This window comes from Apaloderma vittatum, unplaced genomic scaffold (genome assembly GCF_000703405.1).
Source record: "Apaloderma vittatum isolate BGI_N311 unplaced genomic scaffold, ASM70340v1 scaffold5055, whole genome shotgun sequence".
Taxonomy (NCBI): Eukaryota; Metazoa; Chordata; class Aves; order Trogoniformes; family Trogonidae; genus Apaloderma; species Apaloderma vittatum.
The window spans coordinates 36,842-64,330 of record NW_009718642.1 but is presented as its reverse complement, the minus strand read 5'-3'; the positions used below and the strand labels follow the sequence as shown (position 1 = coordinate 64,330).

The 27,489-nt window shown below is 40.8% G+C and overlaps 1 protein-coding gene across 1 annotated transcript in view; it reads right to left on the bottom strand.

Annotated features, from left to right (window-relative positions):
- Positions 1 to 8,006: 8,006 nt before the first annotated feature.
- Positions 8,007 to 27,489, bottom strand: part of UVSSA (UV-stimulated scaffold protein A) — a gene marked incomplete at its 5' end in the record, with an annotated part of 56,067 nt that continues 36,584 nt past the window's right edge. The window contains 6 exons of the mRNA XM_009870312.1: positions 8,007 to 8,100; positions 14,026 to 14,209; positions 19,250 to 19,361; positions 20,141 to 20,324; positions 25,219 to 25,371; positions 26,504 to 26,672. Of these exons, the coding sequence (XP_009868614.1) occupies positions 8,007 to 8,100; positions 14,026 to 14,209; positions 19,250 to 19,361; positions 20,141 to 20,324; positions 25,219 to 25,371; positions 26,504 to 26,672 (896 nt within the window). The remainder of the gene's footprint in view (positions 8,101 to 14,025; positions 14,210 to 19,249; positions 19,362 to 20,140; positions 20,325 to 25,218; positions 25,372 to 26,503; positions 26,673 to 27,489) is intronic.

Sequence of the window (27,489 nt, the reverse complement as noted above, 5' to 3'; positions counted from 1 at the left end):
ATAAAATTATTTTGCTCAGACATAGGTGTATTTAGTTACTCCAAGGAACATTATTTTACAATGTCTGGGCAGTTCTGGTCTTCAGGTTCTGTCTCAAAGAGTAAGCAAGTAAACATGGTTGTCATATAAGCTTTTCTTAAGAGCAAGTAAAACAAAGATTTATTTTTTTTTATTATATTGGAAGATTTGCCAGACTCTGGGAGGTAAACCAAGGCACAGATCAGAGTGGACACTGAAGATGAAGGGGAGAGGCAAGTAAACAAACGGAATCCTGATGGGATCAGTTTGTCTCACAAAGTGGGTTTACATAAACCACATTCTTCTCAATCTGGTGAGTGTTTTTCCCCTTCTGCCCATTCAGTTCTGTACTACATGCTTGTGTCACACAGATGTCTCAGGTGGACAGGACGATGGCTGTCACAGCGAAATTAACCCCGACAGTAAGAGCTCTTTCTACTTTCCTGCTGCTGTCTGGCAGCAATATGAATTCATCATATAGAATAAGCTTCAAAGCAGCTCGAGAGGTTATCGCAGCATCGGAAAACTAGAGCTGCGAAGTCTGCAGTGCCCATTCAGGAGAAATCCTGGGGATGCTGGAAATCCTATGGATGCCCCTTGTATGAACAGAGAAACACCAAGGACACAGAGGGGTAATTCATGGTTAGCACGCGAAGTTTGGACATGCAGGGTCAGGCAATATCTGCGTAATGATTTCCCACCTGAATCCCATTACACGTCAAATCTTCAGCTAGCTGCAAGTAGCTAGCTCCACCCGAAGTGCTAGGTTTTATTTTGAAACACATCCTTTATATTCCCTTCTCTGTAACGTCACAAATCAGAGGCATATTACGACAATAAAGGAGGGATGACACCACAGCAAAGAACTGCCAAGTCGCAGAATATTTCTGTAGGATGATGATCAACACAGTAAAAATTAATTCCTGTTGCTAAACTGCTGCTTTTTCAAAAGAAGGAAGATAAATCTTAGTATAACAATCTCAATTATTGCTCATTTTCCTTTTTTTTTTTTAATCTGTTAAATACTTTTCCCCATAGCCACACATATATAAGAATTTGCCCAGCACGTAAAGGGTCCCTTTTCTGACTTACCACCCTTTTAATACAGGCAGGGAGACAAGTTCGATTTCCTCTGCCTTGGTCCCCAGAGCCTGCACGTGGGGAAGAGAAGCGCAAGGTGAAAGCATTTGAATGAGCTGCTGTTAGGGCTTCTTCAACTCCTTGTGTTGACCCAGAGTTTGTAGTACCAAGCTGTGCTCTCTATGACTTGTTAAACATTTTGAGATTTGTAATTAAGAATGCTCTTTGGGTATAGGCACCAGCCCTATACCTTGTAGTGATGATCTGGAGTGAAATACTGTGCTTACTTTGACCATTCTCTGCAGCACAGCTCATCACGCTCATTTGCTGCTCCTGCTTCAGTACTGGGGACAATAAAGGCTCATGCATCCATAGAAGAAATGTCTAATTTCAGCCCTAGTAAAAACATGTGGCAGACTCTCCTCGTGATGCTGTTAGTGTTCAGCTGCCAAAAATACTATTACAAAAATTCAAAGATATCCAAAATCAATTTCCAAACAAGCAGAATCATATATTATATTTCCATATACCTTTTATAGCGCTCGAGGATAAGAGTGGCTCTATAATGGCATTATAAATACAGCAAATTAATGGTGGATGCAATGCCAACACCTTGTCATTATGCAAATTGGAATGTCGGCAGAAACGGTTATTCAACAATCCCTTTCAAAGTAACCAGACGCCTAATGCTGCTCATTACATCTAAACTAATTAGCACCACATTTAAACAATTTTAATAAGCTTTTTCCTTAACCCCTTGACAGAAAGGATTCCTGATGCTAATGCAAAAGCGTCTGAGCACTTGGCACAGGGGCGTTGGGGTTTTGCTCAGGGCACTGACAGGCAGAAAAACAAGGGGAAGCCTGCCAAAATAAAAAGCTAAATGACAATATTTAATTTGCAGACATTTAAGAATGGAGAAACAGATTGCACTGGACAAAAGTCCAGTCCAGTTTTGCCCAGGCTCCGGTGCATTACTAAAAAAACACCACTGTGCCCTCCTCCCAACACAACAGAGCCTGTTCCCAGACTGCTCTCCTGAGCTGGTACTACATGAAGGCTCTGTACTACCCTGGTCTAGCTCATAGGAAAGGCTCAATAAGGTCATGAATTAATTTCTTCCTTCACTCAATCATCTTTGAAGGACAGGAAGAGGAAAGAAAGAATCAACTCAGAAATGTGAGTATTTAATAGCTCTCTCCCCTTCTTTTTCTTCAGCAGCAGCAGCATCCCAGTCCTGCAGCTGGAAGAGCAATGACTTTGTCCCATGGGTCACAATTTGTCCAACTGTTCAGCTCTCATCCACATGGATCTTCCAAGAAATGTGCGAAGTTTGGGGATTTTTAGCATCTCTCCAAGCTGAAGGGGTCATCAGTGCTGCTGAATGGGGAGGGTCCAGACTGGTCTCGATCTAAGCTGGCTGCTGCTCCCACCGCCTTTCTTAATTCCTCCCATTAGCCTTTCACCACCTTTCTCTGTAATCCTCATCCCACACCTTGCCAGGTGTTCAAAGTCTGCATTTATATGCCACAGCTGCATCACTTTGCATCAGAGTGTCTTGAAACCAGTTAAGCTGTGACACCTAATTGGGGTTTCTGCCCTGAACCCCACAGCTGGTTGCAGGGGAGTGGCATTTAGCCAGAGTCTCTTGCCTGGGTGCTGTGCTTGGCTTTGTACTTCACTGACCCTCACTCTGATCTTCCCTTGCTGACTTAGCTCCCAGTCCTGCATTTTATTTTGGTGGACCTTTGCGTAATTGTTGAGTGCAGGTTGACTTTGTTACTGTCACCAAGCTTTGAGGGTTTTTGTTTGGGTGCTGTGGGATGGTGCCCCTTGTGCTCCTTGTTTACCTCCTCCTGACAGCTAGAGTCCCCACCCTGTTTTTTCTTTCTCACCTTGCTATGGAGTTGAGTTTGCTCTGTACTCCCAGTGGACTTTTCTTTGGGAACCCCTTTGGGGCAAAACTCTTTTTTTATCTTTCCAGCTGCAAAATCAAGTGTCATTTTTCACCCAGGAGCAGGGTATTGTTAATTGCTTTGGTTTTATTTAAATGTAGCTGTACCAGTGCATCCCAAAACAGACACGAAGAGATCGCTCTCCAGTAGTTATCAGAATAACACCCTTCTCTCAGGCTTTAGTGTCCAAGAGCTCCTAAGGGCTGGTTCTTTGGTAGGTGTCTAGGGAATGAGGATCAGGATCCAGCTCTCCCTTGCCCCAGTCAGGGGACAGTTATCTGGAAGGTTCTTTTTTACTGTCTAAGTCTTGCACATGAAGTTTTTAGTCCCACTGTGGTTCAGTTTCAGTTCCCATAGGAGAACAAGTGATGTGAACTGTCTCCTTCCACCTTGCTTGCATTTAGGTGACCTGTAGCGTGGGCCATCTCCTGAGGCAGGACAGTGGGCCGTCACCTCTTAGGCTGGAACTCCACCTCGCTTGCATGTGTGCTCCAGCATTATAGCTGTTAAGAGCAGCACCATTGCCACTGCCTGTTTAAAAACAGCAATTTCGTTGAAAGTATGCATTTGGTGGGTGTTAGGCAAGGTGTGAAAACACATCTCCCTGGATCTAATCAGGCTTAAACAAGAATTCTGGTCTAGGTGGGGAGGCCAGTGCAGGTCTTGGCACGTACACAGCCTTAGGGGCCCAGGGAACTTCAGCATTTCTTGGGCTGCAGTTTTGGACTCAGGCACCCAAGACCTTTCCTGGGCCAGTTTGCAGAAGCTCCCTTTCTACACCTACTTGCTGGTCAGGCTATTCTGTAAAGACACGAACTTTTCCCATGCGGTAGTATCATGGCAAAAGGCATGGCTTTAAACGACCAATTTTCATCACTGAAGAGCTGCTGCAACATTCAGATGCCCTTACCTTTTCTGACGCACAGCCTACAGAGAGACATTTACGTCATTTCTTCTTGATTCTGCATAGTGGCTCCTTGGAATTAGGCACATCCTTATTGTCCATTTCCATGGCCAGTTTAAGTGGAACAGATTTACTTATTTTTTGTTGTTTTCCACAAGAGAATGATTTTTTTTTTCAGTAATGTCCACTTTGAACTCACTGATGCCCTCCCCAATCTGCAAACTGGTTTACATGGCATGATACACTGTCCATGCAGAACTGCTTACAAATCCTGCGTCTTTCTCTCACTTCCAATAAAAAGCCCACCAAACCTCCAAATAAATCTTTTAAACATAATTTCTAAGAGCTTTTAAGGGTTACAGTTTTCTAACAGAAATCTTCATCCAAACCTGGATTGCTAAAGCCAAGCCTCAGGTAAGTTTAGAGAAAACAAAAATGGCAAGGTACCATGCAAAAGGTGAGTATGTCCCCACCACCCCATCTCAGTAATTTCAGAGAGGATGTGCTGAAAGATCGTTTTTATTCAGAAGCCCTGCTCACAAACTCCATCTGAGCTCATTTATGTCACTAACTGCTTTGTATCAGAAGTCCAGACCCTTCGCTCCAACCTTAAACAGCACTAAATTCACACGTGCTGTCATCTTTTCCTTCCAGGCTTTTAATTCCGAGATGCAACTGTGAGCTCAGGTAAGAATAACCATGGAGAAATCTTTGCATTTGGTTCTGGTTTTACACTGAGACAGCATTAGTTACAACAGGATGACTTAGAAGCATCAGCACAGCTCACTGGAGCTCAGAGTTACTGTGTCCTTTTAGAATTACAGAATATTGAACATGTATTACAACTACACACCTTAACAACACTCTAAAGGCCAAACCATCCAAGGTGTTCAGGTACCTGGAAATCATGCGCAGCACCCCCAGTAAATAGAATTACATTACAGTACAACTGCAAAGGCATTTCAGTGAGTTATAAAGACAAAAACACACAGCAGAGACTACATGAATGATACCTGTATTTTATTTTTTTTTCCAGGAGCTCTGAGGCAGGAATATAAAAGTTCTAGCAGAAACGTCACACTGACAGTTTAGTAACCAAGATGTATAAAAAGCCGGTGAGCTCAGAGACCTCAAATTTGTAAACTGCTCTAAGTAAAGTGATGCGTAGAAGACATGTATCTAAAAAGCAGACTGATTTATTTTGAATTTTGATTTTGATGATTTTGGATTTTTTGATAGATGCCTTTGAAAAAAATTTCCTCCAGCAGACCTACAGATAAACCCAGTAAAAGGACAAAGCTCCCCACATCCTCTGAATTATGTCTGGCCAGGCCTAATGAGAATGCTTACATGGCAAAATTCAAGACCGGTTGTGTGCATATATGCTGAGCTGCCCTTGTAGAGAAATAATTTGATTAAATGACCCAATAATTAATATGGGAGGGAGAGCATGGGTTTCTCAAACACTGCATCAGGGAAGATGCTGGTTAAGAGGCCAGGCAGTACGTACAAAGACCGTGTTTAACACATTCTCCTATGAGGAGTCAATGGTCTTTCTTGCTTCAAGGCAGGAAGAGGAAGAAAAAAAATTCATATCGAACTGGGTATACTCCCTACCCAACAAGGGAAGTTCCTGCAACAGAAGCAGGAAAAAAGACAGCTAGAAGAACTTTAAAAAAGGCCATCACTAACCTGGTCCAAAGTGCGTGCACCTGTATTTGAGTTTGCCATCTCCAAGTGACTTGCTGGGAAACCTGAATTTTGCCTTGTCTTTCCGCACAAAAGAGGCATTGTAGAAAAGCAGACCTTTCTGCATATGTGTTCTTAATAAAGAAAGGGGGAGAGCATGGTAAGATCAGGTTTAACTGGTGGATTGGTCCAGATAGGAAGTTTCAGCTGACAATGTAGAAATGATGTGACTAAGTAGCATCATAATGGAGCATTCCTTACTAAGCACACTTTTCCTCTCAGATTTTAACCATTTCCCTTTCCAATCTCAGTCTCTGGGCTGCTCTTTTTTTTTAAAAAAATTTTATTTTACTAAAGGCCCAAAATAGGAACTGCATGGGATAAATGGCACCCACTGTTTGCCGGAGATTTTCTAGTGCTGACACCTCATGTCCATAAGAAAGCGGGTTTAAGTGTCCCCGTACAATAGAAATTCCCCACTCTTAACAGGAAGGAGAGAAAACATGTCTTATAAACGAACACCTTCAGTCTGTGAAGGCTCAAGAATCTCTGGAGTAGTGGTACAATGACCTTTATGGCTCTTTTGAATGTTAGTATCTCCAAAATCAGTTTCATCCCAGTATCCAAAGATCTGTACTACATTCAAACGTGGGGGTTTTGCTGTTGTTGGTTTCGTATGTCTTTTTTTTTTTTTAATGTGGCTTTATCCTTAATAAAAAATGAAATCAGTTTAGCAGTTGATTCAATTGTCCTGATGATGAGCTTGGATTGTCCTTGTCTACATTTTCACCTGAAGCCTTCACTGACAAGTCAGCTATGCTGATGGCAGAAGTAGTTTTGCTTTCCAATGCAATAGATATCTTCTGAAATTCTGGCTCTTTATTATTTTATTTCTGTTAGTTTAGAAGTACATCTTCTAAATACCTGTTTGAAGAGGAATATGTCTTCCAAACTGCAGAGCTCTTGCAAGATAAACTACCAAGACTCAGCATTAGTTGCTTTCTAAGCAGTACTTGTGCAAGTCAAAAGCTATTTGGCAGAACTGTAAACTACCTTTTGTCAGAGGTAGTCAGAAGTTACACCGAGGAGTTTTTTTCAATTCTTAAGATTCTCTTGACGCATGAGGAAACACCTCCAACAGCTGAGCTACTAAGCTAGCTGAAGAGAATCCATTTCAATTTGTATTCAGTATTTTACTGAACACTTCTGAAGTTCACTCTGAAGCTGACTTTTAAAACACTTTATCCTCCTTGATACTCTAGATTTCCTTCACCCATAAAGCTGTATGAAACCTTGCAAGAACACAGCTGGTCAATGTTTTGTTCACTCTGCTTAAGACATGACTACAGCCAGCACAGCAGGTTTGAGAGCTCTGTGTGAGCACCCCAGGCAGTAACAACAAACCACAATGGATTCAGTTGCTTGATCTCCGTAGGCATGTTAACTCCCTGGAGTTAGAAGAATGTAGATGCTTGTGTTTGTATCTGGATCCCTAGAAGCACTCTCAGGCCTGAGCCTGATGTAATTCTAATTGACTCAAGCCAGGCAGCTCACTAGTACAGTATCCCACTTGAATGGTTTGCAAAAGTTCAGCTTTCGCTTCGTCCTGGAACTTTTTGGTATCAGTTAAACTGCAGCACATCCCAGTATCTCTACAAACTTTCACAAAGTGGTTTCCAGATGTAGTTCTGAAAGGTGCTGCAATACCCTCTCGGGAAGACAAGAAGCAGACCTGGATGACCTCCGTCATCTCCACCGGTGCTCCAGCTACCAAGTTTGAATTAGTTCCTGGATTTCAGTTTGCTGAAATCAAATTCTATTCCACTCATTACCTGAAGGCATCAGTTGATTTGGATTTTTTTGTGTGTGTATACAAGAAGCCTTTAGACAACCACTGGGAGCACTGCTTGATGTGGCATATTTTCTGCAACAGCAAATACTCTGTGCGTTGCCACCTCTAACAGAAAACTAGTTGTTTCTGAGGCATCTTTTCTATGAAGGCCTGAAAGTGGAGGCAAATTACAACACACATGTTGGCAAACAAAGTATAAATTACACGAGTCCCTTAGGAAGGAAAAACCCTAAAACCTGAATATTTTACCCAGAGCGTGTACAAGTTATAAAGCATTTTCTATTTCATGTACATTTTAAATAATTATTAAATGCAATCCATATACCACCACATCTTTGCCAAAATTAATGTTCATTATCAAATAATATAACATCAAAAATAATTTAAAAAATTACTCCAGTAAAAATGGACCTAGCCCAATATTTTAGTGTAAATATGAAGATCCACGTTAAAGGTTTGGTGCAGCTGCACTCTTGTAGTAAAACAAAGAGTGAAGAAGATTAACAACTTAATTCAGTGCGTAGTTAAACTGGTTGGCAAACTTGTCGTGCTTTCTTTGGTCCACTCGGTTCATTGCTTTCACCACTCGTTTCATAGCACCTCTGAAAAAGAAATAAAAAATAATAAAAAAATAGTTATATTGATTCTACACAATCTCAGAGGATGTTTATGAATGTTGGGGGGAAAAATGAACTATGATTAATCACTACCAGGCTTCTGAACACCGCACTGATGAGGCTGAACAAATTTGTCTTGTTAACTAAATTAGCTGCAGCAATACAAATAGTTTAATTCAGCAATGATTTTATTAATAGGAGTAAACAAATTAAAGACTTTCAGTTTAGCGGCTCTGCATTCCACCCTCCTAGCACTATTTCTGATCGTCACACATAGCAAGTTTGATTTTCAAGAGCATCTAACTGCCCTCAGGGAAAAAACAACTAGAAGTATCTAACACTATCTAGAAAAACTAACACTTGGAAACCCCAGCGAAATCCAGCCTGCAGAATCTAGAATGTTTTTGTGAGGGGAGGGCTTGCTCTTCAATCCAGGTAACTATGACTCCTCCAGCAACTTTCCTTTCACAGGTCGCAGTTCATCAGCTCTGGGCAGAGTAAGACTTTTTTGCTCACGCCAGCAGCACCCCCATTCCCGAGCAGCAGCTATTCAAACCACAAGCACAACACTTTTTATCTCCACGCAGAGAGATAAATCACTGCTGCAGAACAGCGAAGTGCTTTGAGTTCAGCATAGTCAGGACTGTATGTCCAATATCTTAATTCTTCTATCAAGTGGAATGGGATCTCTGCTACCACGTGACGGGCAAGCATTTGAGCCCTCTGCGGTGCCTGCCTGAAGAAGGCTCTGGAGCGTTCTTCAGATTCAAAAATGGAAATAAAGGAATCGACTTTTGAGCTCTTAAGCTTTCTGGTGGTCCCAAATCTGATGTGGGTTTGCCTCCATGTTGCTGCTCTTTATTTGCTGCCGTTGTTTCCTCCCAGGAAAAATGGTGCCCAGAGATTTCTCTTCTTCTGGGAGTGACTAGCTGTGCTTTTGAACTGGGTGAGTCAAGACACCTGCAATTTTTTCCCTCCACAAACTCGAGTGAAGATCACACAGCTGAGATTTTGAGGATGCCTAGAACAGGAGCAGGAGAGTCTCATAAAAGGCATAGAGAGAGCAGGCCTACATATCCTCTAACTGGTAAGGCAGAAGAATCTGTTTCTGACTCCAGAGGGGTAAGAAAGCAGAAAAAGTAACAGAAGTCAAGAGAAGTAAAGAGAAGAGAAGCAAATGCTCGGTTGTGTGCACCTGCCCCCACAGAAAGTCAGGGTAGCTGTTGTGCACAGCTGAGTGCACCTTGCCTAGAGGAATTTTGTTCTTCCCTGTATTCTAGTTTTTCCTGGTTACTTTAGGTGCCTCTAACAAAGCTCAGAAATCTGGGTCTGGTATTTGCAGGCATGCTCAGATGTGACCCTGCCTCTATATATGAAGAAGGAAATTATCTCCTAACACCTCGCCATAAAGACCTGGATGCTCCGACAGGGTGGGAGGTATCTCAGGTAAGGGCTTGGTTTGAGGGACTATGTCCCACTTAAGAACATGGCACTGATCGATGTCTCCTTTGATTTCTCCACGAGAAACACAGTTGGCAAGTTCCATCACGCAAAGTGGATATTTTCAAGTCTCATACTCTTAGACTCTACATTGTCACAGTCTGCCTTTATCACTTCTGAGCATTAAAATGAAGACATCCACCTGGTAGTGCGCACCACCCTTCTTCAGGATCAGGCCCTACACTCTCTTCCAGCTCTGCTCCTGAGGCTCCCTCTCAGAGGCAAGCTGACTTTGTTTTAACTAACTGCTCTCTGTAATGGCTTCATTTCAAAAGCCATTTTGAAACATCTGAAAGCAGAGGATACTTCCCAATAACACTACTAAAGGTGGGATTAAAGATTTTCTCAGCAGCAACTGTAACGAAAAGCAACATTCTGAAGAAAAAACACCCTGGAAGAGGTGTACTTTTAGCAAAATTCTGCCAGTAAAGTTACCAGAGTAAGGAAAATGTGGTCATGGTTTTGCACTTCAAATATTGCCTAATTGGTAGGAGAAAAGTGAGCCTTTAGCAGTGCAGAATAGCCTTGACACTCTCATGTCATGTAGGTTTTACATTAGCACCACTGGATTGTGTGATACTGTAAATGAAATGAGATCCCACTTGGACGATCCGTGTGCAATTTCACTTAACTTTATTGGCAGACTAGAGCCTAGGTTTATCACCTACACATTTGAAGTCATTTGAGGTTGTTACAAGGAGCCAAGGTTATCATCTTGTTTAGTGCTGCAAAACATGAACCCTATTAAAAACATGACAGGTTTGATTCCCTATGCCGAGCACTAACACGCACTCAAAATCATTAGCACAAACCACAGTAAACCAAAACCAGGTTTTCAGATTTATTTTGTTAAAGTTGATATGAAATTCTGATCACCAGAACTGCATGTCTCTGACTTCTAACTAAGATCTGGTGACATGCGAATTTAACAGAAAATGTCTATTTCTGTAAATAAAAGCAATGTGGATTTGGCTCTTCTATCAGAAAAGGGAAAACAGAGTTTAAACAAATACTGTGTCTTGGATGCTGTTCAACTAGTCCAGTATGTTCAGGGAATAAGCCACCATTAATGATTTTATAATAAGAACTTTGCTTTTTTGATTTGACAACTTGACACACTGCACTTTTCTTCGACTGCTTCTTTTTGACATGTGAAACTCCTTAAATAGCTGCAGCTGCTTCCCATCTGACAAAGACCAAAGCATGCTTCAGCAAATTTATGCTTCAGCTACACCTAACCAAGACTAGTTATCAGAAACGGCCTCTGAGTGGACATATGGAGCTACTACACATCCTAAACCCCAGACGGTGACTCCCACTTCCAACTCAGCTAGCGTGCCTGCCTTGAAGTTAACTTACATATGTCTGTGAGTTAACTGGGAGGAAAGGGAGATTTACAGAAACAGCACCAGCACGGGAAGAATACTGTGTCCATGTGTCTCTGGTACAGGGAATAATCATCTTCAATTCTTACACTGAAGAGAGACCTGCAGCAAGTTCCAGTCCTTGATATTTACAAAAGACAGCAAGGGTTAACTGGACAAGGACCATAGCACAAGGAACCAAATATTTTTCTTAATCAATTGAATGCCTTCTTAGGAAAGGAGTAGATCAGGGGATCAGGCTCAGCCAGCATGGGTTCATGCAATTCAGGTCCTGTTTGACCAACCCGATCTCGTTGTATGACCACGTAACCCGCCTAGTGGAAGAAGGGAAGGCTGTGAGGCTGTGGACGTTGTCCACCTCGACTTCAGCAAAGCCTTTGACACCGTCTCCCACAGCATTCTGCTAAAGGAGCTGGAGGCTCATGGCTCAGACAGGTGTACTCTTTGCTGAGTTAAAAACTGGCTGGATGGCCAAGCCCAGAGAGTGGTGGTGAACAAAGTTCAGTCCAGTTGGTGGCAGGTCACAAGTGGTGTTCCCCAGGGCTCAGTTTTGGGGCCAGTCTTGTTTAATATCTTTATCAATGATCTGGATGAGGGAATTGAGTGCACCCGCAGTAAATTTGCATATGACACCAAATTGAGCACAAGTGCTGATCTGCCGGAGGGCAGGGAGGCTCTGCAGAGGGATCTGGACAGACTGGATTAATGGGCCAAGGCCAATCATGAAGTTTAACAAGGCCAAGTGCTGGGTCCTGCACTTGGGTCACAACAGTCCCAGGCAGTGGGGAGGCTTGGGGAGGAGTGGCTGGAAAGGATCTGGGGGTGCTGGTGGACAGCTGGCTGAACATCCAGCACTGTGCCCAGGTGGCCAAGGCCAACGGTATCCTGGCCTATATCAGGAATAGGTAGGGAAGTGATCTCACCCCTGTACTCGGCACTCTGAGGTCACAGTTGGAGTACTGTGCTCAGTTTTGGGAACCGCAGTATATTAAAGACACTGAGGTGCTGGAGCGTGTCTAGAGAAGGACAAAGAGGTTGGTGAAGGGTCTGGAGAACATGTCTTACGAAGAGCCGCTGAGGGAGCTGAGATTGTTTAGTCTGGAGAAGAGGAGGCTGAGAGGAAACTCCATTGATCTCTACAACTACCTGAGGCTGTAGTGAGGTGGGTGTTGGTCTCTTCTCCCAAGTTACTAATGATAGGACAAGAGGAAATGGCCTCAAGTTGCAGCAGGGGAGGTTTAGATTGGATATTAGGAAGAATTTCTTTACTGAAAGAGTGGTGAGGCATTGGAACAGGCTGCCCAGGAAAGTGGTGAAATCACCATCCCTGGAAGCATTTAAAAAATGTGCAGATGTGGCCCTTCAGGACATGGTTTAATGGTCATGGTAGTGTTGGGTAGACGGTTGGTCTAGACTATCTTAGAGGTCTTTTTCAACCTTAATGATTCTATTTTATGATTCAAAAAATGCAATGGCAGTGTGCCACTGAAGAATACACAGGAAGGGATCACTGTGCGTACATACTGGGTTGCAAGGGACTGCGCCAGGCCCAGCCGGCAGTTTAGTACAGCCAAGAGTGAGAGAACATACAGAGGAAGTGCAGGCAACAATCAAATGTTTAGGAAGGTCTCTGAGCATACACCAAAGGCTCAAGGGCAACCATTAAAAAACACTGCTACATGCTAAAAAACCAAGGATGTGGTGTGCTCGACACGCTGGAGGGAAGGGATGCCATCCAGAGGGATCTTGACAGGCCTGAGAGCTGGGCCCATGCCAACCTCATGAAGTTCAACATGGCCAAGTACAAGGTCCTGCACATGTGGTGGGGCAATTCCAAAAACAAATACAGGCTGGGCAACGAGTTGATTGAGAGTATCCCTGAGGAGAAGGACTTTGGGGTGTTGGTGGATAAAAAAGTGAGTACGAGCCATCCTGGGCTGCATCAGAAGAAGCGTGGCCAGCAGGTCGAGGGAGGGTTTTTACCCCCTCTACCTGCTCTCAGGAGACCCCACCTGCAGGAATGTGTCCAGCTTCAGGGGCGCCAGTATAAGAAAGACATGGACCTGCTTGAGCGGGTCCACAGGAGGCCACAAAGATGATCAGGGGGCTGGAGCACCTCTCCTGTGAGTTCAAGCTGAGAGAGCTGGGGCTGATCAGCCTGGAGAAGAGAAGGCTCTGTTACAGCAGCCTTCCAGTACTTAAATGGAGCTATAGGAAAGATGGGGAGTGACTCCTTATGAGGGACAAGTCAAGGGGTAACAGTTTCAAACTGAAAGAGGGGAGATTTAGATTAGATATTAGGAAGAAATTCTTCAGTGTGGGTGGTGAGGCATTGGAACAGGTTACCCAGGGAAGTTGTGGATGTCCCCTCCCTGGAAGTGTTCAAGGCCAGGCTGGATGGGGCTTTGAGCAACCTGGTCTAGTGGGAGGTGTCCCTGTTCAGGGCAGGGAGGTTGGAACAGGGTTCCAGCCCAAACTATTCTATGATCCTGTGTTTTTTGACAGATCCTTTTATTAACTGAAGTTTTGCTCAGGATAGCCCATCTTAGGTTTTCAAAAAGAAAAACTTCATTTTCACTCCACCTACACTGCTACAGTGTGTGTCTGATGCCCTAAGTTGTGTCACTCTGAACATATCATCTTTTTCCAGATCCAGTGCTATTTGAGCATATAAGGTAGCATCCACCGGTTTAATAAATGATCATTCGATCATACAGAGAAGCCACTACAGCATTTAAAGGATAAAAAAAAAAAAGAGAAGGATGAAAAGTCTTTCATAAGGGAAATCTTGTAAATTAGCTGAAAATTACTCTCCAAGAAATAACCTTCATCATCAGTACTTGCTATTTACCCTCCAGTGATACAGGAGGAATTCCTGCTCTGCAGTTAGGCAAGAAAGGTGTTTTTGCTCTGCAGTTAGTGAAGAAAGTTGTTTTCCAAGTGCATATTAATGTAGAAACAGAAAGTACCTTGAAAGAAAGGGAAACAGCAGTTTAACAGGCTTTAGAGAACATAAGCATCTTACTTATTGAAGACTTTCTTCTCAAGTCGGGAACGAGAAGTGTTAGCCTGCTGCTTCAGGTCTGTCAGATTTGGATATTTTTTCTTCTTCCCTTTCTTTTTCCCTCCTTTTCCATTATTTTTAGAGGAACCAAGATCCACTCCTGTAGCTGCTTCAACTTCTCTCATGAATTCTGGATCTCGCCACTCTGTTTAAAAGAAAAAGCACGCACGTTGAAACTGCAAACCCAGGCAGAATTTGCAGTCTCCTAAGGCACAGGTTCTTGTCCCTGCTAGGCAAGGGCAAAGTCACTGTGCTGTACATTGCATGCACAAAGGAAGGGAGGATAAAACAAAACTACAGATCTTGATGGAAAAGCCTTGCCAGTCTGTGATTAGTATCTATTATTAGCTGCTGTAGACAAAGCAGTTCTGTAGGAAGACTTAAGTATTCGCAGTAGCCCAGTAGCAAAACTCCAAGGAAACCAGTCCATGCAGGAGAGGCGACATAAACACAGTGATTATTATTTATAAATTGAACAAAATGCCAACAGTGTAGCTGAGGAACTTATCTCCAGAAATAAATTCTGCATAAGTTTAAAAATAAACCTACAAAATTTGAGTATGTTAACTTTTGAGCAGAGCGGGGGTGACAACATTCTAACTTTTCCACATCAAAGAATCATACTTGCTTCAAAACACAAACTGACATCTAACACCTACATGGCATGCTTGAATAAGACAACATGATCCTCTTGCCATGAGCCCAATACTGCATCTGGAAAATATATTAAGTTCTAAGTATCCCACACTTCCTAAGTTTAATTAACTAAATCAAGTTTATTCTCTTAACAACAGTACAGGAGTTAATTTATCTCATCAAAACCTTGTTTTGCAGTTTTATCAAAATGTTAATGCTTCAGAATCCAACCATACACTGTAAATGGATTGTGATCATCCATGCCACCACTGGAAAAAAACAAGAACAATTCAGACTGTAAATTCTTTGAAGAAGCCTGAGTGATCTTTCGCCTTCAGTGCGGAGTCCAGCATATCAGAACAAGGTAACATGGTACAAAGTAGAAAGGAAAAGTGTGGGCAGAGGATGGATACCTTCAAGGGGAAATTTAGAAAAACAGTATTGTGTTGTAAAGACTTTGAGCATACAGGCTGGGAAAAAAATGTGTAGCAAGCACCACATCATCCAAACTCAGCATAAGTATCAGAATTTTGTATTTTCAGAACCAGTAACTGCTGGTCATTTGTTATATAGTTTCCCATATCTCAGTCAGCCTTTCTTGCCTGCAGAAACTGTCATATCAAATGTTTAGTACCTTTATTTAACATCTGTGTAGACATAGAAAAATAAACAGTCTTAAACAACGACATAATTTCACTTATACACCAAGACAGCCACCGAGTGCGACAAATATCGCTAACAACATTTCAGGAAGGTCAGAGGCAATGTCCTCACTTAAGAGCACAGTGTTTAGGAACACCAGAGCAATTTTGCAAGGAAAGGTTAGATCTAACCTCTTACGGTACGTGAAGGCAAGGACTGATTACAATCCAACACACCAGAAAGCATGAGGAAAATGAAGCTGTGCAAGACCTGGGCAGGAAAGGTATAGAGGGAGAAAATAGACCACATATATTTGATAGATCATAAAACCTCACAGACTTTATTTTTTTTTTCTGAAGTGAAGGAATACAGAACAGCACAATTCAGATACAGGAACGATTAATCCAAGATTAAGGAAAACTGTCTAAACAGTTTATCTCCCAGTAATAAGAAGGCGTCACAGTTTAGGAACCCAGTGAATGGAGCAATTGTTTAAATACAACGAAAAAATGCCGGCATCCAGTAGAGATGAAATGAGCATTTGAGTAAAATGAAGGAGCAATTTAAAAGCCTTTGAGAAAAATCAATAGAATGCCAGGGAAGAGCAGCCTTTTTGAGCATTGATGGGCCCCTAAAGCTCTTCATACATTGTTACTGAGTTTAGCAGCAGGGAAAAGAAAATTACACAGTTTGCAGGGGTAGGCGGGAATCAATACTGTAGTTAGTAAAGAGATGCTATTTCACATCTGACTGGCCAGCGGCCTGCCTTCACCAGCCTGTCCTGATACCTGTTTGTTAACAAGTCACTAAGGGCTGAAAAACCAGATACTCTTCAGGGTTGACACAAAAAATAGGCACTTAATTTGCTCCTGTGTGTGAACTATTGGAAAAGGATGAACACTGCAGATTAGCAGGTCAGCGTAATCCCACCTGATGCATTGTTTCAGGACTGAAAAGCCCCAAGCACCGTTTCGAGGACATTAGCTAGAGTTTAAAATTTTATACCAAGTCAAAAAATGTTCCATATTAACAATGACAGCATTGTCAAAACATAGTCATTTTTACACAAACTGTATTACTTTTACGTAATTGTTTTCCCCTTCGATCACGTGAGGATGAAAATAAACCTACCACCCAAAAAGAAAAAGATGAAGGAAGGACTTTGGTGCAATTTAATTACATGACTCATCCTCAAATTTAAAAGTTTTTTTTCTATATTTTTCAAACTCTCATGATTAGCAAATCGTGTTGCCAATCATAAAACCAAAGCACTTCCTGTACATTGGGTTCCCACTTCTATATTTTCCAAAGCAGCACTGCGCAGGCTTGCTTTGTTTAAAAAAAAATAACAACCAAACCCCAAACCCCCCCCAAAAAAACCAATGAAAACCCCCAAGCCCCAAGCATACACACAAAGGACCGTTCCTAAAAACTGATGAAAACATCATAAAAAATATAGTGATGCACGGAAAGAAAAGAAAGCAACAAAAAGCAGCAGATAAAAGTATTTAGTGATATCTGGTATATGTATGGCTTTAAAAACTTATAAGGTTTTGTCCAATAAATTAAGTGCCAGAGCTTGTTCAGTATCTCCCCAGACAGAGGGGCTGGACCTCTGTATGACATTTCTGCTTAACAACGGCACTCGATAACCAACACAGCCGTGTCAACACTGGTTTGGGACTAACGTACACATCCATAGGCCAGAGGTGAGAGGCCTCTAACAACATGGAGCTGACACTGTAATAAAAATAAATATTACGTCTAGCCTGAAGCAGTGGCAATTTCACAGGGGAAAAAAAAAATAAATCAATATTTTTCAGTGCAAGTGATTTTTATACCAGAGTATTAGTTTCTAGTTTGAAACCTCAACAACATCTACCAGTTTAATTTGCTAGTTTTAGTCCATCATAACTAAGTTGGGAACTTTCCTTTTTAGCACAACATCCACTCCTCTGCCCTGGTTTCGCTGTGACGGTCCAACTGTGCCCGTGCCGTGGGCTGGATGCCAGCTCAGAGCGCTTCATTCTTCCTGGACAAGAGCGGGAACTGCTGGCAAAGGTAGCACTTCTCAACACACGGAGCCACCAGAAGGTGTTCAGTGAGCGCCGCACCGCTGTGGTGCTGGTAATGGCCAAACCAGTATTAAAGGAAACTGGGTGGGTCAGCTGTAAATGCACATTCATTTGACACAGACCTTTCTGGATAACAGACCAGCAGATGTTTGTTACGCTCTGAAGGGCTTTGTGGAAAGTTTAGTAGCCTCATTAACAGTATATATGACTGTGACACTGGTGAAATACTGAGTGAGTCAGAGCCGAAAGAGAGAACTAACTCCTCAGAGGGAGTATACTACAAGATATCAAAATGATAACACCTATGAGAAAGTTTAATTAGAATGCAGAATGCTCACCTAAAATAAATAGCTCAAAACAGAGAAAACTAAGACCTGCTGGAGGAAGGCAGACTAAATAAAAGCTTTGAAAACAAATCTGTCCACTTCAATTATAAACTGTGTCTTTGCTGGACAGATCCCGCTCTCCCATCTTCCTTTGCAGTCCCTCCACTTCCAGTAGCTTTCTGGCTGCAGTCCCCTCAGTGCTCTATCAAAATCCACCTTCTATCCATCACCAATGAGGTTTAGCTGTACTAATGTCAAAACGTCTCTTACTCCTCTGGGAAGTCTTCCTGCCTGTGCTTCCTGCTTCCTGCCTTCATTGCTTGCTGTCCTTCTCATCGCCTGCATTCCTTACCTAGCAGTCCACAGCTTTATCCTGGCTAAAAATGTACAAATAATCTTGGAGAAGGATAAGCCATGAGTTTTGTTGCCCATTCCCATTGTTAAAAACAAAATCCAGAGTATTGCAGAGTTACATGTAAACAATAGCACAGATCTGTCTGCTGGCTCCCTTCCTCAAGCCCATCCCAAATATCATGCCTATTACAACACCCAGACTAGTTATAACGCCGATAAAGTAAAGCCCCAGGTGAGGGCTTCCCTAGTTCAGAGTATCTTCTAGCAATGCTGCACAGATGCGCTGCATAACAAGGCCAAGAACGCTACTTCTAAAACACAAGCAGTGAGTAGATACAGAAAATATAGAATATGACAGATATGAACAGACACAGGAAAAATATATTTCCATATTGTGACAAAAAATCCCAGTTTGCCAATATTTGTGGTAACACAGTGATATTATCATTACATTACTTAAATCAAAACTGTTAGAGACTAGCAAGATTAGTCAATTACTTTTCAGAAGCCTGGGATCAGTTACTGTCAGGCATTTCCCAGGAAATAAGTTTAATCGTCCTTAACAAACAAATTCCTTAAGATAAAGGCTATAACTCATCTGTCTGAGAAGTGTTGGGAACGTTATGATAACTACTGGAAACAAAGAACAAACATAACGTTAACCTTATTCAGTGCACACATGCATCCGCAGTTACCACATGAGCAAGAATGACTGCAAACAATCTGCAAATTAAAATCAACTTGAATTTAAATGAGAGAACATGGTTAAGAGCAAAACAGAAATGAGATCCAGCGCTGTGGATCTCAACCTGTGCCTTTATCAACAGAAGAATCAGTTCCTTTCCTTCTGTCACATTTGTTGTCCAACAGTATCTGAGATTGCTGTCCACTTCATAATTACATGGTATTTATATATAAATACAATACATATAACATACAGATACAATGTATTTACAATATATTGTAGGTGCAATATATGAAAGATAAATACAGTATTTACAAACATTGTATAGAATCTAAATACGTTGCAGATATTGTAAATGTTGTACACTACACAAAAACATACACAATAAAGGGTTTACACTTGCATTTAAAGCCTATCTCCCACCTCTGCCTAATACATTTCTTTTAACATGCTTTGCAAACACAAACCTGGCTGAGCTGCTTGCTTCTCAAACCGCATCTTTTCTTCTCTGGCTCTGTCCTCCGCATTAATGGGAATCCCAGACTCATCCCGAGGAATTATTTTTCCATGGAAAGGGCACTTCAGAAAGAAAGGGGAAAAAAAGATCTCAAAGCTTCTGAACAAAAAGAAAACATTTACATGTTATACAACATAGCTTAAAGCCAGACGCTGGAATCAGGCAACAAAACTCTACACTTGATTCCCAGTCCCCCTCAGCTCCCACGAGCTCTTTGTAATATGTATATCCAGTTTCAAGAGACCAGGTAATACACCCTGTCAAGTCTGGAACAAGGGTGCTCACGCTGTGATGTACATTGCTGTTTACGCTTCATCCCTGTCCCCATATTTTAGTTTATTCAGATCCTTCAATCTCAGATATCACAGGAAGAACAGGGATATTAGAACAAAGTATTTAAGGAAAGTATTTCTGCTCAACACGGCTCATAATTTGAGGCTGTGTAGGATTTAGCTTTCATAAAACCTAATCTGTAAAATAAAATTTCTGCGCCCCTCAAACACACAAGTTTCTAAAAAGAGTTAATATCAAATATGTCTCTAAATGACGGAAATTTTCCGACAACTAACTGTCTCTTCTGTATCGCCAGGGACTCATGTATCACAGTAATAAATAAAATACAAATACCTATGATGAATGCCAAAAATATCTGAGAGTTCCTTAAATGTTTACAGCTTCCTTAGTAAAAGGACATTTCCTATACGAAGCATAGCAATCTTCTCCAGACACAATTTTCTTCCACTCCCTTGAGCTATATTTACAATGTGAAATAAACTTTTATGCACGTTTTAACAAGATCTGCTCCATATAGCACATAGAAACTAAATAACTTGGTGCTCACCTTAAACCGATCTTGTCTTTCACACAGACTTCCATCAGGCATTGGTGCTCGACATTTATGTTTCACTGGTTCAAACTTGCCAGCAAATGTTATATATCTAGTTTTTAACATTTCAGATATTTCTTTATTTTCCACCTCTTCTTCTACTTCACTGGGTGCCCAAAATCGATGCTCAGAAGTAAATCTGGGAAAATTACAAAGGAAAAGTATTCACAAAGTTGTAAGAAAGCACATAAAGATGCCAGTATCATCCTGTGGCAAACTTACATGTAAAACGAAAGGAAGAGTTACTAGTGAATTAGAAAAACTTACCATTCTTTCTTATGACTCCTATACTATGTTTTTAAAACACCAAAGTCTTTCTAGTATTGATTTCTTGTTTAACCTGCTAAGCTATTACAAGTCTTAGCTTTAGTCCATGACCTGACACGCAGAGTCCTGTTATCCTCTATCCAGTTTCCGTGAATAAATTCGTAATTCTATATTTAACATTCTTTGTAACAAAATGCTTGTATGATTAAACAGAGAAGATAGATCAGGGAGGAAACAGTTTGATCTTGTCTGATCTGATTCTAGGTAGCTCTAACTTCTGTAGCAGCAGAGAAGCAGGAGCTGAAATCAGAGTATGTTGCGATATATCGAGACCAAGGAAGAGAACAAACATCAGCTGAGCCATACGGACATTTTCATTCAGGTTCTCCTATACAGTGTCCATAAGTCTTGAGAAACTAATGGGGTACTCCTCGAGAAAGTTAAGCTAATCCACTGAAAAGTTATTTTAAATTTGCAGGTGTCACCTGTATTTACAGACAGATATAGGCAAAAATACAAATAAAATTATGACGATGTCAGTGGATATGAGGAGTGGGAGAGAATGGGAGCTAGGACCCTTGACTGATGTAGTTATTTCAGATTTTCTGAACAGTACCCAAACAATTCCATTTTAGCACCCCGAGCTGCTGATAGTCTATAATGAGAAACAGGCAACCCCAGAGATTCATTACCTGACTCATTTTAGGTGCTAATCTTAGGATCCAATGACTGTCCCTCTGACGGTAAATGCTTCTTTTCCTTAATCACAAATAGAAATTAGGGTGACCAGCTTAAGTGCAGATATCTAACTCTGAGACATCTGAAGTTAAACAAGAAGAATCCCACCCTAAATTCAAGGAAATAATGAAATTAAAGTGAAAAAATACAGCTAAACTAAGCAAAAAAAAAAAAAAATCCAGCCTGCATGTCTGTGGCTTATTACAAGCAAGACAGAGATATCTAGATGACAGATGTCTTGATAAGGACTTAAAATTCATAAAGGACACTTTGAAATCCCTTTCTTCCACAGAGCTCTTCCATCCAATCAGTCCCAGACTGATTTGAGAGGATTTTCTCTGTCCACATCCAATTCCTCTCACTCATTAATATCCCTGGATGTCATCCCTGCTTCTGAGACTTTGCCTTCTGTAGACTGCGGAGCTGTATATACGGGAGCACCGGCTTCATTAATCACAGTGAACTCAATCCAGCAAAGTACATAAACTTACGCTTAAAAAAAATAAAGAAAGCATATAAGCCAACACTTAAAGAAAGTTGTGATGAACTTTATCTGAGCAAGTTTTCAGCAGACGACAAGGAAAACAGAAGTGAAGGAAATTATCTGACCTTAGCAGGCTACAACAAATCTATCTGCTGGGTTTACTGCAACAGCTGATCATTCAAAACTATGTAAAGAGATTAGAAATGAATTTAAAAAGGGATTAAGCAATTTTGAAGCAATTCCATGATTTGCCGAATCAACAGAAAAATGTTCAACATTTGCTAAAGAGATTCAGGCTTTCCAATAATTTCTTCATTGAATATACCTCTCTAGTGACAGAAAAATTCTAATCTGTCATAAAGTCAAAATAACTTTATTCTGGTAAATTAAGGTATAAAACTAAAAGAATTATAACTGAGGCTAATTCAACATTAAACATAGTAATATGTTTCCACAATTTTTGGTTTAAAGAAAAAAAGTTTTTAATCACACAATTATGCAAACCATAGCCTAAACAAAAAAACCTCTAAGAATCTTTATAATGTACCAGTATGACTTCAGTACAATGTTTGAATGGTACTGTACTTTAGTTTCAGAATTTTTGTGCAAGACTGTACAACAGATAGTAAATAAAGGAATGAAATAAATTTATTTGCTTAGTTTTAATACAATCCTAAACCCAAGATTCACTGCTAGCTCTGCGTTACGAACCTTACCGGCACAAGGAGGGGAAGACATTCCTAAAAAGACCGTACAGGACTTCTGTGTGCAAGGGAGCCTTACAGAATCTCTTCACAAAATCTGAGTGTCCTTTGGTGGTCTGAGGTCCCCTCCCGCTCTAAATTATCTAATTTCAGTTACAGGAGAATGACGAGACATTAAACAGTTTTGCTTGCCAACCTCTCCAATTAGGAAAAAGTTCGATTTAATATTTTTGATGTCTCCCCCAGCCAAATCTGCATCCAACAAATCTCAAGGAAATTACAATTATGTTTTATTCTATATACCACTGATCAGTATTTGGCAGCTGGGCTTACAATAGCCTGATTCCTACACAGGTATTCATAAATAATACTGTTTACTACAAGCATATAATTTTCTCCCAGCATGACTTACAGGCAGATGAGAAAAGAACAAAGTAGTGTTAATTCCCAATGCCTTCTGATTTCCTGCTGTTGTAATTTTAGCAGCATTTCAAAGAGTAGAATATGAGATCTTTGTCTGAAAAAATGATGCCTGTTTCAAGTAAAACCTTTTTGCAAGAGGGATCAGAAAAGGACCAGATAATCAACTGAAAGATCAACATCTCACACTCAAAGAAAGTGTATTACTGATCTAGAGAAGTAACAGAGGCTTTAATGGAAACAAAACAAAAGTAATGGCTAACCAATATCTGAAAGAAAGTCCAGCTCCTGGAAAAATGTTCCATGCTTTCAACAAATTTATATCAACTTAATTCCTAAAATGATACAAAGCTTATAAAAAATTTAAATAAATATAGATTCTAAAGCCAGTATGATGGACACCGAGATCCTGGAGCAAGTGCTAAATGAGCTATTTCAAACCTCCTAGTCACAGTCATAAAAAGTGCTGCACCAGCTAATTTACTCTGATCCTAAGAGTAAGCTAAATTAATTCAAGAAGAAGGGTAGATGAGTTTGGAAGGCTCATGCTATCCAAAACTATTAAGCTGGCACAGCAGTCTCTACACAGTACAACACTGTGCAATATACGCTCCTCCCCATCCGAAAAAAAGTACTACTACAGCTTTATAAACATATTTTTAAGAGTTCTTAAACTGGCTTAATGAGTTGTGTGAGTGAGGGCAGCAGTAGGGAAAATGGCTCAGCCCCACGTTTTCGTGGAGCCCACTGTCACCTTCTAGAGAAGGCGATGGTTCACCGTTTACCAGCTAAACAAATCTTCTTCAGAAAATCATCTTCCTGGTAGCTACATTCTTACTATTAAAATCTTAAGTTACTGTAAATGCTGTAATTAAGTGTGGTGTTAAACAGATGAAGAGAAACAACTTTTCCCGATTTTCAAAATTCAAATTACATATGCGTTCTCTAGATTTTGCATTTGCTTTTTTTTTTTTTAACCCCTAGGCATCTTAGAGAGACAGTATGTGCACACAGAAAAGTTAAAGGAGTTGGCCAACAACTACCTTAATTTTTCAATAAATATATTTTATACCCAGGGGTCAACGGTATTGTGTGTGCAGAGTTACTTAAATTATCTTTAGTTAGATTGGCATATCTATAGTTATAGACTATAAGGTTCAGAAGTGTGCCCTCTATTTTATTAGAAAGCATAAAAATAAAACAGCACAGCACAAGGCAGACAGGCAGTGAAATATGCTTCCGATTTCACTTATGACCTGAATAACTCATTTGCAATGTAAAATAAAACCCTACTACTTTTTTGGCATTATCACAGACAAATGCTTCTTAAAGCCCTGCTGAAAATCTTAACCATTTTATAGGCTTCAAAGCGCTTACACCACGTGAGACAGAACCCAAAGCTTGGAGTGACTGTTAAAGCACTATTATGTATCAAATTTCACTGGCTATCAATAATTTAAAATATATTCAGCATTTCATGCCATCAGGTACAGGGGCAAAGCTCTCCTCTTGCTCTTTTTGGCAAACAGTGTCTTCACACCGTGGCTATGAGTTTGTGGGGTTTTTTTTCTGTTTGTTTGGTTTAGTAAGAAAACAAACTAAATTACTACTGAGAGTCTGATTTGCAACCCAGCCAGTCAATGATTTTTGCCTTTTTCAAGCCAGGTATGATACACACTGAGACTAAAGTTCTGGTGGACTTAAATGAAATTTATAGAGGGAGGACTTGGCATCCCAATTTTCATATAAAAATACTAGTGCTAAAAAGGAGGTCTAAAAACTGACTGCTAGAAACAAATTCTGAGGTATACCTACCACATCTTCTCCCTGGCATTGCTAAAGCTTTCCCAAAGTCAGCAACGCTGTGTGTCCAAGAAACACAAAACCTTCCCAGACCAGAATGGAAAGCGAGAGATCCAAATTCAAATCCTGTACCTGCCCACTTATTTCTTGTGTGACTGAACAAGCACATCAATTTCCTCAGTTAACACTCTGTAAAGTCAGAAAAAATACCTCCGACATCTCCTTAGCCTTTCTCCTGCCTCACCTGCTATTTATTTAGACTGCACAGGCTCAAGCAGAGGGAACGTCTATCACGCACTTGCGTAGCACTTTGCATAATGAGGTACCAATTTAAATTGCAGTAAGTGATGCCGTGCTGCAAATAATACATAAACATGAAAAAGGTGGAAAAAAAATGTGCTTTGAAGCATCAAAGGATATTTAATTAGTATCACGTCTTCTCAAAACAAACAGCTTTTAAAGGTAGAGTTTCTGACTTTGTTTGTGGGCCCTACAACACACGGGAAAGAAGACAAGTAATTATCAAAAGAAATAGCACTCACCCTGCTGCATGACCTCTGAGTACAAGTAAATCTATATATTTGTTTTATTTGTCTTAAAAGAAAAAAAAGCATTACTTGAGAATCTTCCCAGCGCTTGGCTGATCCTGTCCCCAGTAGTGAAGATCTAATCCAAAAGGCATGAGGGGAGCTTTAGCTCTTTCTTCTTCTAGTTTTTTTCTCTTACTGTCAGGCTCTTCCAAGGCTGTTGGCTCAGTAGTTGCAGAGTCACTGGAGAAAATTGATGAAAAGTCAATACAACAGAATAGCAATGACCACAACTTTTTCTCCTTTTTTCATAAGATTTTCACACCAACACTAATACTGTCTTAGATCTAGGACTAGAACTACCTTTACAGGATTGTCCTTTTCTTTTTTTTTTAAAAAAAAAAAGGTACAGACCATAACACCACTCACTCCAACTACAGCACCATGAAGCTTAAACTGCACATTCAGCTAAAGCTAGATAAAGCATATATACCAGGGGTGCAGATGCCTAGAGATCTAACGGGGGCAGTAGTGGATCATACATGCACTGTAACAAGAGCTACTGATGTGGCAAACCATTTTTAGAAAGACCTTGCTTCTGCAAACTCATGCCCATGTTTGCACGGTAGTCACAGAGATCACAGAGCCTTTATTTTTGCTGACAAAATTCCATCTTGCGTCTACAACACTGACTGTGCAACACCGCTACAGAATTAATCAGTCTTCAAAACCCACAGCACCTACTGTGGAGACCTTGGTTATTCACAAATGGTCTTAGTCACCTTACTGAAACCTTAACTTTTTAAAGATTAAAGAATAAAAATGTACATCTGAATGCTCCTTTCTCTTTCTGTCGTTACATTCCAGTTTCCCAAGTTGGAGTTTCACGAAGATTTGAACAGAATTGACAACAAATACATCTTTAGAATCAGTACGACACCTCTCCAGGCAGCACTGACAGGATAAGCCACTAAGAACAAAGAGAGGGTTGAAACTATTTTCTAACTTAGTATTAGGATATGTTCTGTTTAGTTGCAAACAAAAAATTACTCAAAATGTAGATTTTTTTTTTGTTAGAAGCAAACACTTTACATTTTCATAGAATCCATTTACAAATAAACTAAAATAAATAAAGAAAATAAAAACTAAACCAAGGGAATAGTAAAAGAGTAAAAGGTTCCTTTAACAAAATCCCAATTTTAAATCCAGTATTAAGCAGCAAACTTACATCTCAGTAAAAGAATTGTAACTTCAAAATGAAACCAAGATCGCCTCAGCAGTTTGCCTAGATCATAAGTGCTTTTCTGTATGCTTTCAGGACTAATAAATACAACTGAGAGAAAGCAGTTTCTACAAGAAATAAAACAAAGATAACCTGGCATGTGGAGGTGGTAACTGTGGTAGTTTGTCTCTAATAAGTTTCAGTGTGGCAGCTGCACAGGTTGGATCAAGTTCATCTTCATTCCCTTTCAGCTGGGCACGGGAGCTCAGCGGAGCGGCTGATGTCTTCCCCACGGGTGGTTTTGGTGACTGGGGCTCTAGCCCTGCAAAAGAAAACTTGATGTTTAGGAGCAATTCACTTCTCCCACTCTCAACGCTTCACACTGGGGCCAAGCAGCTCAGGATGCTGATTACATAGCTTACTACTTTCCTTTTGCATTAGACATCAATCCCACTCAGAGACGTCGTATTTCTGCCTGTGAAATTTCTCCTTATTTTGGGACAGAAAAATACTGAAGAGCTTTAAAATTTGTATGGCATGGTGTGACAAGAAAGAATGATGTTACTTTGCCTTGGAAAGAAGGATTTTAACATGTTTGCCTAAACTACAACATTGCTTTTTGAGTAACAGTTTCTAGTGCCACATCTGCTTATTGGTACGCCATTTCTGTGTTCAAGATTTTATCAACGTAATACAGAAGAAAGACATCTAAGAATAGTGGAAAGCAAAAGGAAACGCACACATCCATATCCTCCTGCGTGCTAAGATTAATTCCTCGTGGTGCCTCAGCAAAAAGTCATAGAATCATGAAATGGTTCGGGTTGGAAGGGACCTTAAAGATCATTTCATTCCAACCCCTCGGCCGTGGGCAGGGACACCTCCCGCTAGACCAGGCTGCTCAGAGCCCTGTCCAGCCGGGCCTTGAACACTTCCAGGGATGGGGCATCCACAACTTCCCTGAGCAACCTCCTCCAGTGCCTCACCACCCTCACAGTGAAGGTCTGCTAAAACGCCTACAGCCTTGCAAAGAGAAATCGCTGCTGGGCAGGGGATTCACTGCAGCACATGGCTGATGGGAACAGGAACCATCATCACCCAGCACAGCCGGTGAAAAAGCAAAGTGTGTGTGAGGCACATTC